Source organism: Gavia stellata, chromosome 10 (genome assembly GCF_030936135.1).
Source record: "Gavia stellata isolate bGavSte3 chromosome 10, bGavSte3.hap2, whole genome shotgun sequence".
Taxonomy (NCBI): Eukaryota; Metazoa; Chordata; class Aves; order Gaviiformes; family Gaviidae; genus Gavia; species Gavia stellata.
In genome coordinates this window covers 27,531,316-27,545,575 of record NC_082603.1, presented here as the reverse complement: position 1 = coordinate 27,545,575, position 14,260 = coordinate 27,531,316, and the positions used below count along the sequence as shown (strand labels likewise).

At 39.5% G+C, this 14,260-nt stretch overlaps 1 protein-coding gene across 1 annotated transcript in view; it reads left to right on the top strand.

Moving 5' to 3' along the window:
- SPATA6 (spermatogenesis associated 6) overlaps positions 1–5,501 on the top strand; it is a 40,268-nt gene extending 34,767 nt beyond the window's left edge. The window contains exons 12-13 of the mRNA XM_059822053.1: positions 1,391–1,454; positions 5,297–5,501. Coding sequence (XP_059678036.1) covers positions 1,391–1,454; positions 5,297–5,477 — 245 coding nt within the window. The 3' untranslated portion in view covers positions 5,478–5,501. The remainder of the gene's footprint in view (positions 1–1,390; positions 1,455–5,296) is intronic.
- Positions 5,502–14,260: the final 8,759 nt, after the last annotated feature.

The window sequence follows — 14,260 nt, the reverse complement described above, 5'->3', positions numbered from 1 at the left end:
GTCTGGATCCTTTTCCAAACTTTGAAAGGTTAAAAAGTATCTCTTATTCTGTTTCGTTCCAAAGAGCCTAATGCTAAATAACCATTCCCAGAAGCATCCAGCTGTGTTTTCCAAAATTTCGTTTCCATAGTGCTCTGTAAAAATAGTGTGATTGGAGCTCTGCTGCAGATTCCTTAGGGTGTCCACTGTAGCTTTCTGCTGTGACATTCTGACAGTATCGTAATGTTTCCATCTTTTTTTGCTTTCCAGAACATAATTTGCCTCTGGCAAATGCTGCAGAGTTTTATTTACCACTGTACCCCATTTCCTCTTCAGTGTTTGTAGTCTGTGACTGCTGAAGGAAGAGAGTTTTCCTGTTTACAAACACACATATTACCTTGTATTTCACCACAATAAATTGTGTTAGGTTTTTCCTCATCCATATGCCTGCCGTTCAGCTTGCTCTGCATATTACTGCCATCTACCACTGTATTTATTGTCATTTCTCCCCAGTTTTGTGTTACCAGCAAGCATGATTATTTTTACTGCACAGTCTTTTTTTCCAATTATTTCTTCAATAGCATGAAAGATTATTTTGTTTACTAATCCTTACAGCAATTGGCTTCTGCTAAAAGCATCACTTAGCGTCACCTCTTAAGTAGGGTCTTTGCTCTTCAGAGTAGAGTGAATGTGGTTGTGTGTCGTGGAATTTCTACCATCCTGTGTCAGGTGAGCAACTGGCTCCCTTCACATGAGGTGTTTTGTTTCTTACTTACTTAAGAGGGCAAATATGGGTTAATTAATATCTAGATAGCATTTGGAACATAAGACTGCTTTCTAGTGACTCCTAAGAATACCACTGAGGGGTTATTAAGTGTATCATAGATATTTTTTAAAGTTGGGTAAGCATGTTCTCAGTTCTGTATATGGAATCGAAGTATCGATGTGTAGAATGCTTCTGTCTGGTAAAATGCATTAAATGGATAATGATAGCTCATTATAAAAGCTAATAAATAATAAGCTTTACGTTCTTTTTCCCCTCTTCTGCAAGAAACAAAAGTAAGGTAGTGAGCAGTAGGTTTCATAGCATTTAACCAAGTTGTTTGTTGGGGATTATTGAAGCTTGTATTGTCTGCATAGTTCTTTAGATCTACACTGTCTAGAAATTCTTTCCAGTTTATTACCTGAAAATTATTAGCTGAGTTGTACTGAACTTAATTAAAAGTGTTCATAAATGGCATTTGGCTCATTACACTTTGTCCCTTTCTCCCCCAAGAAATGTTAGCACTTTAATAGTCTTCTACTAAATGGAAAGAAAGTATTTTTGAAATGAGATCATTGTAAGCAGAAACCAATGTAACGAGAATTTGATTTCTGTTTTTTTAGGATGAGAGTAACGCATCAAAAGGAGACCTGACTAAGACAAGAGAACCTTTGCATAAAGCACCCTTATCCATGAGTGAACTGCAGAGCAGGTATGGAGTTTTTCTCTGACAAGACAGAACCTTCATACTCATGATATTGCCCTTGAAATTTAGCTAAAAGTTTCTCTTTCTATTTTGAACTATGCAATATATTGCACTGGGAAAAGGCTTCTGTAGGAGTTGGTCCTACCAAGCTTTTTCACCTAAAAGCAAAATACAGTTAACTATCATTATGCCTTTGATGCTCTTTGGCACTGTGTCAGTATAGTCTTCACAAAACACTGATTCTAGAACTGGTCTTGGTCATAAAAATGATCCTTGGGCAGTAGATTTTGGATTTTAGCAACCAGAGAGCAAATGTCACTTTAAAAATAACCAATTGGTTACTTTTTTTCTTAAAACTATGGGAGTGCAAAAATAAATTGAAGTTTGTTTAGTAATATGGTTTTGGGCTGTTTTGTCATTTGGGGTTTTTTTTCCAAAACACGTATTTGGAAAAGAGAAGCATCTTAAAAAACACAGCAAATGTATATACTATGGTTTAGTGATTCAGCATGCCGTATTTCAGAAGACATCTTGAAAACCTGAGATCTTGAAAACCTGGGTTATGTAGCTTAATTATTCTGTGTACTCCTTACATGTATGACTAGGGTTTCGTTCAAATATTTTACTTAAAAAACACCAATTGAATTGATTTTGACAACTTCTGTAGTAGACGTTATCGATATCAATGTTCTTTATGTATGCATACAGTATGTCATAGAACGTTTTGGGTACTTGTTGAAGGAAAGATACTAAGTAATGTAAAACATTTTTTGGTTTGTATGGCTTTTCTGTTTTTCTTTATATTGAGAGAAGTCCTAGAACTGTGGTGCTAAATTTGAGGGGTCTTGACATTAGGAAAAAAAAAAAAATTTTTATAATTAAATGTGATGCAATATTTTGTAACAAATGCTTCCCCAATCACCACTGTATACCACTGAAAGGAGGATAATTCAATATGGGTATCATAGTGAACTTCTACTTGCAATTAGTAAGCTCTAAAAAGTTTATTTATGATTTGTTGGCTTTTTTTTTAATTTCCTGTAATTTGTAGTCACCTCTGTGCAAGGGATCTAGTTAGTCTTAGATTTTCACATTTATGTGAAGTTGCTACTAAAGTTGTTAGTATTTCTGTACCTGTGCTCACTCCTGTATTCTGCATGTAGCCTTTTTGCTCCTTTATCCTTTGTCCTGACAGCTGCTGCAATTAAATTGTGTAGGATGTGTTTGTGAGAGAGAAAGCGCAAGTTTTTGTTTTGAGGCAGCTTTGGGACTTTGAGATTGATGCTGAAACTGCAGACCATGAAAAAAGAAGAAACAAATCCTAATACTACAGAATCAAGAAGTGATGGGATATGAAATGTAGCACTCAAGTTGGGAAAGGACTGCTCCTTGGGTTTAGAGGCCGGCAGCTCGAGTCCTATTCACTGAAGGGCAAGACATAAAAGGAGTCAAGGACAGTCTGATTGCTGAGTGTTTGCCACAGTGCTCATAAACAGGATACAAGGACAGAGACAGAGTTCATAGAAGGACATGGTACTGTCGACCAAATGTTGGCAGTAAAGTAGATGATTGAAAACCACTGGGAGTAAGGAAAAGGTCCGTGTTTTGTGAAATATTTAGTATATGATTCACTCAGAAAAGAACTTCTGGGACTCTTAAAGGAGATGTATGAGGGAACAAAAGCATATGACAGGTATTTCAGAGCAGGGAGTTGCGTGCAGAAATCCTGCTGTTAATATGATTTGTGAGTGTAATTCCCAGATTGCTTAGCTCAGGTTGTCAGCTGGTTTCCAGTTGAGTCAGGAGTGGGACTCTTCCCTAGCTTGGCTGTATCTTTGACCACATCAGTGCTAAGTATCTCATGTGTAAGGACTGGCTAATGGAAATATACACACACACACACACACACACACACACACAAACATATCCCCCTGTGCCCCCCCCCCCAAAAAAAAAAAAAAGGGAAAATTAAGCTTACGTCTTTTTTTTAAGTCTTTGTAAGTACCAGAATAAGGGACTTGTGAAAGTTACTATTGTTTTTTGAGTCTTTACTGCAGTTAAAGTGGTTGGATTTTGAGTGTCTCTATATAGATTAAGCTTTTAGTAGAAGAAAAGGCAAGCATAAGGCTGACTGCAGGAAGGAGATTCCAAGGAAAAGAGTGTCAGAGCTGTTTGTTGTTTAGTTACAAGTGCCACTCCTAGTGCTGTGCTTATTTGTTGGCCTGAGAATTCTCCATCAGAAGTGAGGTAAAACGAACTGCAGAAAGGAGGAGGTAAAACTTCAGTTGTTGATGGGTCGCCAGGGTATCGACTTGTCTACATGTAACACAGGTCTGTATAACTTTTCTATTGATTTTGCTGTTTGGTATGTTGGTTTCTTTGTGTCCAAACTGTGAAGCACAGTTCACCCTCTCCAGGATGATAAACAGGTTTAAATTTTTGTCATGCTGTTGACTGACTTTAAACGTTGGAGTTTTTTTAAAAAGTGTGAAAGTGGCCTTCCTCCCTTTTTAATATTGGAGCCACATAAAGATCATCTTGTTGTTTTATGTGGTGTAGATTGTCATCACCATAATATTTGAATGTAAAAAATTTAAAAGAAAAAGCTATTCCTTCTTTTGTTTACCATGGGACAGTGGAAGCTTAGAAATGTGAACTTAGAAAATGGATCCTACATCTTCCTCTCCTTCCCTCACCATTTTCCTTTCTTAAAGTGAAAACCTTGCGTTTTGATGCAGCTAGCTAGATGTATATTTGTGGATCCTTTGACATAAGGTTTCTTTCAATTTTGTCATAGGTCTTTCCTGTTATTAACTTGAGGACAAACTTTTAAGTACTGGTTTGATAGTAGTAGATTAATAAATGATATGCATATAAGAAAATGTAAGGCTTCCCTGTGAAATGTAATCCATTTACGAAGTGAAGATGATCACTGTAAGCTTCACATTTCCAGTTTCATTTCCCAGACTGAGAACATTCATGAAAGGCTGAAGATAACTCAGTCCTAATTTTTAAGTGTCTTAAGTGCCTAAATCTCTGAGCAGATGTGAAAAATGTCACCTCAGGAGTCATTTTTGCCTGCTATTTTTGAACTACTTGTTTCATGCTTTATTAAGGGAAAATGGCTCATTTCATTATATGACACAAGCCTTTGTTTTGAAAGCTTCAGGAGAAGGCAAATAGTCATGAAGTTTGGATATACATACTTCAGATCCGTCAGTGTTTCATAATAATTTTCAGAGAATAAATTTCACATCATAGATCTAGGAAATAATTTCTCAAAGCAACTAAAATACGAGACTGTATTTGTGTTTAGTATTAAAACAGTGACACAGAAGATGGGGTGGGGAAGGAACACTCGATTGCCACTATGTCATAATGTATTTGGTAGAATACTTAATCCAAGATGCTTCCGATAGAGCACTTTACAGCTGCAACCACAGTAATTTAATATACCTCTGATAGATTGTCTTCATATTGAGATAGCTGCTTGTGGTTACATTTTGACCTTCAAAGGAAACAAAAATCCTGCTGTGTTGCTCTTGCATAGGCTTAGCGCCTAGTCACACTGCCTATCAAAATGCAGCAAAATTACTCTGAAAATTAACTCACTTTCTATTTGGGAGGTATTATCAAGTGCACTCAGTTAAGTGGGGGAGAATTTGTGTAATTGATTTATGTGGGGCTCCCATTTCTTAGAATTAGCTGCAGTGCAGTTTTTGTTTCAATTTGTGAAAGATAATCTGTGTTTAGCAGCTCTACACTTGGATTTCTGCTAGTTTTGTGCTTCTGATTCCTGTTCCTTATCTTGATTTGATCATTATTTCTTGTCTTCTTTCTGTTGACAGTTCACCAGTGCAGCAGAACACTACTGTTCACTTGGATAATGGTGAATATTGGTCTAGTCGTGCAGCTGTATACAAAGGGAAGCCTCACAGAGCGATCTTTGAAGAGAGTCTTGAAAAAATATACAGAAACATGTACCAAAAATCTTCTGGCACTGTTTCGGACAAAAAAATGCACTCCTGATAGCAATTCACCTGGAAATGCACAGTATGCAGTGTTCTTATTTGTAATGAAACCTATTTTTATGTAAGAAATACTTGTACTCTATTTTTAAGATGTAATTATGGTTGGGCAGGGTTTTGGAGAAATGGGGTTTTGGCCAGGGTTGCCAAAAGGAAGCTATTAACATCCCCCTGCCCCCCACCCCTTCCCCCAAAAAAACCCAACAACTACTAAGTCCCTGCACAGTTAATCAAGATGGTGTTGCTCCTTTGAGACTATGAAAAGATAGTCATTTGAAGACTAATAGGTCTGCTGGACATTCCTGTCTGACATCAACTCAGGTTTCAGCTGCAGCCAGTTCTTATTAAATAATTAAAGCTATTTAGTAACATGAACAGAATCAGTTGAAGAAGCAGTATGTCCTAGTGTTCAGAGAGGGGGTGTAAAAAGGAAGGTGGATGTGAGTGTTGATTTAAAAGTGTCCCACCTGGGACAAAGGTTTTCTAGAAAATTGCATTTGAATTGTTTATTTTTGAGATGGGCAGAAACTCTGATACTGACCTATAGACATGCTTTCAAAGTGGTTTCAAGCACCTTTAGTCACAAATTTTTCTAATACTGTCAAATTTAAAAAAAAAAAAACCCACCCAGCCCAGCAGCCTTTGTATCAGAAGAAAGGTCATCTTGACATACCCTGTGCATTTGGAAGTTTACAGGTTCTCTTGAATGCCGCCATGAAATTTGCCAATCTACTTGTAATTTTTAAAAATGTTAATAAGAAAGGAGTGTGGAGGGGGAGAGACTGAAGCTAGTCAGCAAGCTCCTCATATACCTCGCACAGGCCTTCTGAAGTTCCTGCATCACAATCCCACCTAATTTGGAGCCTGTCCTTCCCAGTCTGCTGGGATCCTGTTGGCAGAAATCGCATCGTTTTTGCTAAAGGCCACCAAATGTTCATCGGCAGTTCGATGCTTTCCCCAGGGATGGAACCTTTTCAGCCTTGCATTGAACAGATCCCACATTAGCAGACCAGGGCAAATTGCCCATCTATTGAAAAGCAGAATGTTTTAAAAGGGCAAGAGTGTCCATCTCCTGCTTCCTTTCAGAATGGGGGAAAAAACAAATGCCTGTTCTGGCTCCTTCCATGACTGAGTGAACAGATTCAGTTACACCATTGCCATTTTACCTGTTACGATTGGATAAAGGATAAAGCTAGCAGTACAGATGGCAGAACATATGACTGTAACCTGCCAGCATGCCTAGATAAACAAAAAGTTGGTCTACTCTGCCTTCCATCCTTTAATGCTGAGACAACATAATTGATTTGAGAAAGCAGTTGGTGAGCAATTATGCTAGTGGGAAAGCACGTTGAAAGGCTGTGTGCTTCTGTTTCAGGAAAGGGGACTCTCAGAGGAAGTGTCTTGCATATAGACATTTCTATTCCTCGTAACTGTTAAACCAGTTGAAGTGGATTAACACTGATAACTTCCTGTCCCTGAAGCCATTTAGCACATTAGTGCTTTCAAAGGGCATTAGTTGTGCAGTCTTATGCTATGGATAAGTGTTGAGTCACTCTATGAAGTAGTAGTACGCTTTTTTTTGCAGAAGTGAAAAGTAAAACTTACCCAAGCTGTGCCACTGAAGGCATGGTGGCCATGGAGTATTGTGCTACCAGTACCTGGTATTCATTCATTAGCCTATTCCTGTGACCCCATATGAATCCATAAAGGAATAGTTTCTTTCTCCTTGATGCTCAGGAAAGTATACATATTCAAATGGACCCAAAATAGGCAAGGCACATTCTGAGAGATACTTTCCAAGCTTTTGGTTTAAAATGAATCTACTGAAATCTGAAGGTTGCTGTGGTTTCCTGTATGTGTTTGAGCCATAAGATTTACTGTTCTTCTCATGGTATCCCACAGTTTTCATTCAATATTCTCTGTGTTTTCCCTCCCCAGTGTCATAGCTTAGTAAAAGTTACAGTGTTCTGAAGATTGGCTGCTCCCCTTTGGCCTAATCTGGTTCTGTGACATAGAAGTACTGTTTGATGATTATTTTTTTTTCCCTCCCCGGCAATCCAGCATTGCAGATTTTAGTGCCTGTTTGTTCAATGTGTAAGAAGGTCTGAATGCCGAGACTTTGGTGTTTTTGTATGGATGAGTAAGGACACAAGTTGCCATGAATTCAAGACACAAGGAGGGGATGAGGAAGGTTGGAGGCCACCGTGAAAAAACAGGGTAATGTTTTCGAGGAGTCCGGAGGAATGGCTGGGGTCTATCTGTTTAATTCCCCTATCTAAAGGAAGCAAGCATATGGTAATATGGCAACCTTCAGTTTTTCATCAAAGGTGAAGACTGGATGGGAGGAAAAAAAGTCCTATATTGAATTTTGGCCGATATGAATATTCTGACTGTAGCCTTCGTATGAGGATAACAACAAATGAAGCAGATAGACTATGAGTCTTTGGCCGTGCTCCAGCTGCGAGGGGAGATGGTGTGTATAATGTCTTTCTCAATCAGCTGCTGCAGGATATGTTTCTCTCTTGGGTCAGAGTCATTCCACAGCTTATATGCTGTGATACAGCAAAGAGTGTTCTATTCCAAGCACTGTGCTGGAAATACGGTTTGGTTAATGGAAAACTTTTCTATGAAATGTGACTTAAAACCCAAATTACTCTGATCTGTCCATAAAATCTGCAAGCCACTTCGTTTTCAGAAGCTTTTGGCCCCTTCCCTGTTTGCTCAGCTAACCCTCCTATTAATATGCATACAGCTCCAGTGCACTGAGCACGGCTGCTCCTTTGCTACTGCAGTATGTGATAAGTATAGGTTCAGGCAGTGAACCAACATAGTAATAAACTGTAATTGTTTAGTGCACCTTGCCTTCTAATACAATTTAAATCCCTTCTATCGAATGCAAATTTCTAGGTTCCTGAGTGGAGCTTTAAATAGCATTTTCTATGCTGATTCCTTATCTTTTGCCATCCACAAAGTGGTCTGTTAGTGACAGTGGGATGGCATAAATCCACCCCCCATCATTTTGCCTCCTAAAGGAAAGCTGCCTACTCAAATACAGAAATAATGGGCTAGATTAAGAGTGAATTAGTGTTTTTCTGTAGAGTCTGTCTCTTTCTCTTGCCCTCCCCAAGTTGTTATAACCCATGAGTATTCTCACCAAATGCTATTCAGCATCCAGTGTTGCTTGCAGTATTCAATCAGTGCACTATTTTAATCACTTTCATTTTAGTAAGTCAGAGTCTGCTTCCTACTTGCTCCCTTCCCGCTTTCCTACAAATAACTTCGTATAGTTTAGGATCTTGGGGTGGCTTTAGACAAACTACCTGCCTGTGTTCAGTGGAAATGCAAATCCTTTGCTGAGTAGTAGTTGCTTTGGAAATCAGTCAGTCATTGACCTGTTGTGGATTAAAGGCAAAAATGTCAAACTCTTTAATGATTTGCCTTATCTAAGTTTTCAGCTAGAAGAAGGGAAGCTTAAATTGGTCCACTGGGGACAAGAGGCATAGGGATGGCTAGAGCAATGGGAACAGGTAGGAGCAGCTTTGTAAGATAGATGGGCAGCAGTGTTTATACCCCAAATCTGAGCAGCTTGGAAGATGATAAGGGCTGTTCTTTAGATTGTGCATCACATGTTTGAATTTCACTATTACTTCAGAGGCTGCCAAAACAATGATGGGAGAAAGAAATCTACCTATAGGTGTTGGGAATCTGTTTCTTGGGTAAAATAATGGGACATTTAGCTCTGCTCAGTATTAAATAGTCTGTTCCAAACTCCTTCTCATTGTTACCTCAGCTGTAAAATGGGGAGTGTGTGCTCTGTTGAAGCTTAATTAAATGACTGTGAAGTGCTTGGGGATCCTGAGGTGAATGTTACAGAAATTATTTTGTGGAAGCCTGCCTGAAAAGTCCCATCTCATCTCCAGGTTACTAAAAGAGCTTTGTTCTAATTTTCCCAGGTTTATTATGTTTTAATCAGACAATTATTAAGCAAGTCTTAATCTTATCAGGATAGAAACCTATTAAATCTAAGAGATGGCTGAAAAAGATAATGAACTGCTTTACTACATGTGCTTTTAGGAGCTAATCTTTACAGTGGGTATCCTACTCAGCTTCTGTCTCCTGCATGATCTGGGTTCATCATACTCATACTGATTGCTCTCATGATATCTTTTTTTTTTTTAATACAAATTATTTTTTCGTTATCCTGATGTCTTAGTGCTTTCTGCCATGTGTACTAATCAGTACTATTAACATCTATCACATCATTTGTTCTCATCCTCTCCCCAGGAGCAAGGGGTGCAATGGTGTGTGCAACTTGACACTGGAAAAGTTTGTGTGGTGTGCCATAGGTTTGTCAGAGAAAGTAAGTTGGAAAGAATCTCTGCCTTTTCGGTCCGTGTGCAAGGAATAGCTTATTATATAATTCTGCTCTTCCTAATTTTTAAGCTTGAAAGTGTTTTCTAGAACACTGAACTATGCAACAAAATTCTTAGCCTTTTAGCAATGGTCACACAACAGTATAAATCTTGTATTGTGGAATCTCTGGGTCATAGGAAAGCCTACCATGATGTTGATTACTTCAGTAGTTATGGAGTGATCATTATTAGGATGCTGAGGGTATCTCAAGAGATTTGTTTATTAGTCAAGGAATTCAGGGAAACTTTCAAATCAATGAAACTTAGCTCCTTGGTGGTTCCAGTGAAAACAATTGAAGCTAAGAGAGAGCAGCACTTCTGTGGATGATCTTAATGAGCTACCTCACTGACAGAAATGATGTCTGGTTTAGGTGATGGTCTCTGGTAGCAGTAGAGAACTGGTCTTTGCCCAGTTCCTTTCAGTTTCAACAAATAAACCAGTGTTGTGGGAAGTGATTAAGAACACCTAATATTCCCGTTTCTATTACACCGTGAACTATTAAGCACAAGCCCCATTGATTGCATTGGTTTCTAGTGCTTTGTCCATGGAATTCAAAACATCATCAACCAAAACCTTGAAAAGATGAGGCTGTAGCTCCTTTTGTTAACAGTGTTGGCTTGCCAAAGACATACAGTTTTTTTCCCTGTTTGTCTTTAGTGAGAAATTCTCTGAAGTGCAGTGATAATTTGTCTGGCTGGCAACATGAAGGAACTGTAATCTTTCTCTTTGCTTGATCACTGTGGAGATTGTGCTTTTTCTTCTTGTGGACTTCCATTCAGTTGTGGGTGATTGCTTCTGACCTAGCAGAGAACTCTCTGCAGCCTGAGAAGTGGTGATCTGAGCCGCCTTCTCACCTCTTCAGGGAAAGGAGTTTGCTGTTGCAAAACAATGTCCCTCTTGGTTCCTAAGAACTTACTGATCCTGAGGATACAGAACAAAAATTTTGTTCCGTGGTCATGCATTTGCATAACCCTGTAGCGCTGGTGCCATTGAATGAACGGAGCTTCACACAAAGTGGGGGTGGGAGGCTGAAAGCAGGGGTAGACTTTGAGAGTGGTTTGATGCATGGCATGCCATGAATTATGCATTTGTATACCATGAATTACCAGTGTATAAAATAACCTGTGAAACTTAGAAGTAACAAAAGCACCATTACATCACTGGATGGTGGTGAATTCTAATGCTTATATTTGTATTGTTACACTGACTTGAATTTTTGTATGTTTAGCTAATTGTGTTGTTACTAAGACTATAGTTGTATGAACTGTTTCATTCAGTACTCCATTTTCTAAGAGGTTGCTTTTCCTGCCTGCCTTGTTTTCACCACAGTCATCTAGTGTTTACATACATTTTAGCCTCTGTGCCATTTTTGAAGGCTTTATTTGTCTCATTTACGTTTTTGGTTTGGATAATACTTAAATATGAAATCCATCTGGGAAACATATTGTATATTCACGTTGAGGGGTAAAACCAGTTTTTAATTAAAATTTTATACAGCACTTGTATTTCACTTTGTCCTGTTTTATTATGAAACACTTCAATCTTCTTCCTAAAACACATATGTCTTGTGCGTTTCAAGATGTTCCTTGTTGCTCATGCAGAACCAGTTTCTGAGCTCTGTCAGCAGAGTGCCATATGTTCTGGGGTTCATTTAGCTTCTCTGGCGTATGTGTAGGCAGCATATTGGATGTAATGCAGCTAAGCTCTGCTCCATTCTTTTCTTTGTAAACTTGTCAAGAGATGAAAAAAGCAGGGAGAAGAAAGCACTGAATAATACTCGAGTGATTTGAATTATCAATAAGTTATGGTAACTTGGCCAATCAAAATTGAGGTTTCTCGTGTACTTGAGGATTTTCTTCAATTGCGGCTTGTGCATAGCCTATAAAGTGATGCACCCCTCAGTGCTACCCGGTATTACACCCAAAATGAGTGCTGAAGATTGAGATATAACCCAAGCCATTTGGAAATGACAAGCATTAAATGCTCTTAATTTTGCATTGATCTGCTATTTTAAATTAAAAAAAAAAAAAGGGAGTAATAGAAGATGGGCATGTAAGGGATTGTACTCCTCTTTGTTGTCTTCTGGCTTTGCGGAAAATAACTCTCCACTTTTAAAATGCCTGGTACTGAACAGAGAAATCCCAAGACTGATGGTGCCCTCCTGTTTAAAAAAAAAAAAATAAATCATTTTTCTTACCAATCCATTCCTGTTTCTTCCCTGCCCCCCAATAATCTTGACCATGAACCAGTAGGTTCAGTCTTTAATATACTGCTAGTACGTAGGAACACAGCCCTGACTGTTTATTGATAGTAGCCATGTATTGTCAGATACTGCCCTTACCTGCCGAAAGCTTCTCCGAACTGCCGCGGTGACTGTGACAGAGGACCAAAGTATTTCTGTGATTCTGTAACTGGAGCTTAAAAACAGAAAAAAGGAAAAGAAGGAATAAGAAACTAGCAAAAAAGGAATGCATCTTGAACTGTTTCCCCTTTGCTGAGGTATGAGGCCTGAGGGAAAGGGCTTGACTGGCTGCTTGATACGAGCGCGTGGAGGAGTGGGGAGGGAAGCTTCTGCAGTTCTGACCTAAGGTCGGTCAGAAATAACCAGCTGGAGTGACATGAGTGTAAACCTGGTTGAAGTGACGGGCAGCTCAGCTCCTGGGACTCTATTTACATATGTTTAAAACAAACAAAAAAAGCTGCCTTTGTTCCCCAGGAAAATGTATTTACTTGGCATTCAGCTCATGTATAAGCTGGAACTTCTTTCATGGAGGATGTAGAAACAAAGCAACTGACATTTCTGCTTTGATGTGAGGCTGAAGCTAAGGTTTGATTTTGAAATATGAAAGTAAACTGAAACTACCTCCAATTTAAAGGTGGGTTTTTTTAATGACCTTAAAAGTTTTGAGAAATTTTTTTTCCTTCCCCTTAGGGACCAGAAGAAATTATAACAGTAATCTTACTTATAGCTGTAAGTCTACAGAGACAGTGGCTGTAGGTTAATGAAAAATTGACACTGCTACTTGCCTGTGCTTCCAGCAGAATTTTTTTTCTTCAAACTGATGTGAACTATTGCACTGCGTGAGTTGGTTATGAGTCTCACATATTAAATTGAATGCTTCTTTTGTGGAAGCTACGGGAGTGAGTCACAGCTGAGTGTTTTGAACAACATTCCTGTTTTGAACAAACGCAGCAAAAACTATGGATTTCTTAAAATGGTTACCCTGGTCCTTCCCCCCAACACACAGACACTCAGAAATAAAGCCTGCTTTGTTAGTCTAAACCAGAAAGTGGGCAGAGGAATCGTCCCCGATGATCTCCATCCCAGTACTGACTCCGGAGTGCTGTCAACCCAACCTGACAGTAGTCTAGTAGGGAGACCACACCATAGAGCAGAAACTGAGCGTGCAAGTGCAGTTGCTCTTATGTTTTGCATGCACGTGTGTACTGTTGTGCACTCTTACGCACGCTTCCCCCTGTGTGGCACTGGGACTCCTCGGGGGGCACCCTGTGGCTCACAGGGCGCTGTTCAAGTGCCCTCTCCAGGAGCATTTCTGCAGTGTTTTTTGGGACAGCTTGTTTCTCGTTCCTGGGAGTCGTGCACAGGAATGGCATGAACTCAGCAGCTCAGGCTGACTTTGCTTCGTACTCTGACAACTTGATATCTCTGTTTGTTGTCCTTGGCATGGTGGTGCCATCTGGTCTTGCTTGGACAGCTTATCCATAATATTGCACTGCATGATATTTCAGTTTTTGCTTATGAAATCTTGGGCTGTGCTTGAATGGCACACTGATACCTTGATGCCAGCCTTTGTCCAGATGGCACATGCTTAAATAACAGCCCCCCCATGTACTGTGATGGAGATGGATACACAGAGGTGTTGGAAATTGCATTTGAGATAAGGGGGGGAGGAGGAGGCATGAAGGTGGCTTCAGGTATTATATGGGATCTCAGGTCAGGAATTAAAGAGCCATTGGATGTCCACAGAATACCCTGCTCACCTTGAAGGACTTTAAACCTATAACAGACTCTGAAGAGTGCCCAGTTCTTGGAATGAGGGGCTGTTCTGGGGCAGAAGCATTCTCCATCTCTCTTGTTGGAGTTTCAAGACTCGTTGGGTCACAGAAAGGTGGAGAAAACGCATGACTCTGAGGGTCAAGGTACACTTGGGAAAAGGCAGTGTTGTGTGCAGAGGAATTTGGGACAATGATTGGCAACACCAACAAAGACACCTCACCTCCTTGAGCATTGCTCTGACAAGGACATTTGTATTTTGGTGTTCCCAGTGGATTTGCCATCTCCACTGGGGAGAAGGTTACATTTGGGTGATGAGGAAGTCATCGTCTTTCACTTCTCTGAAAAACAGGCAG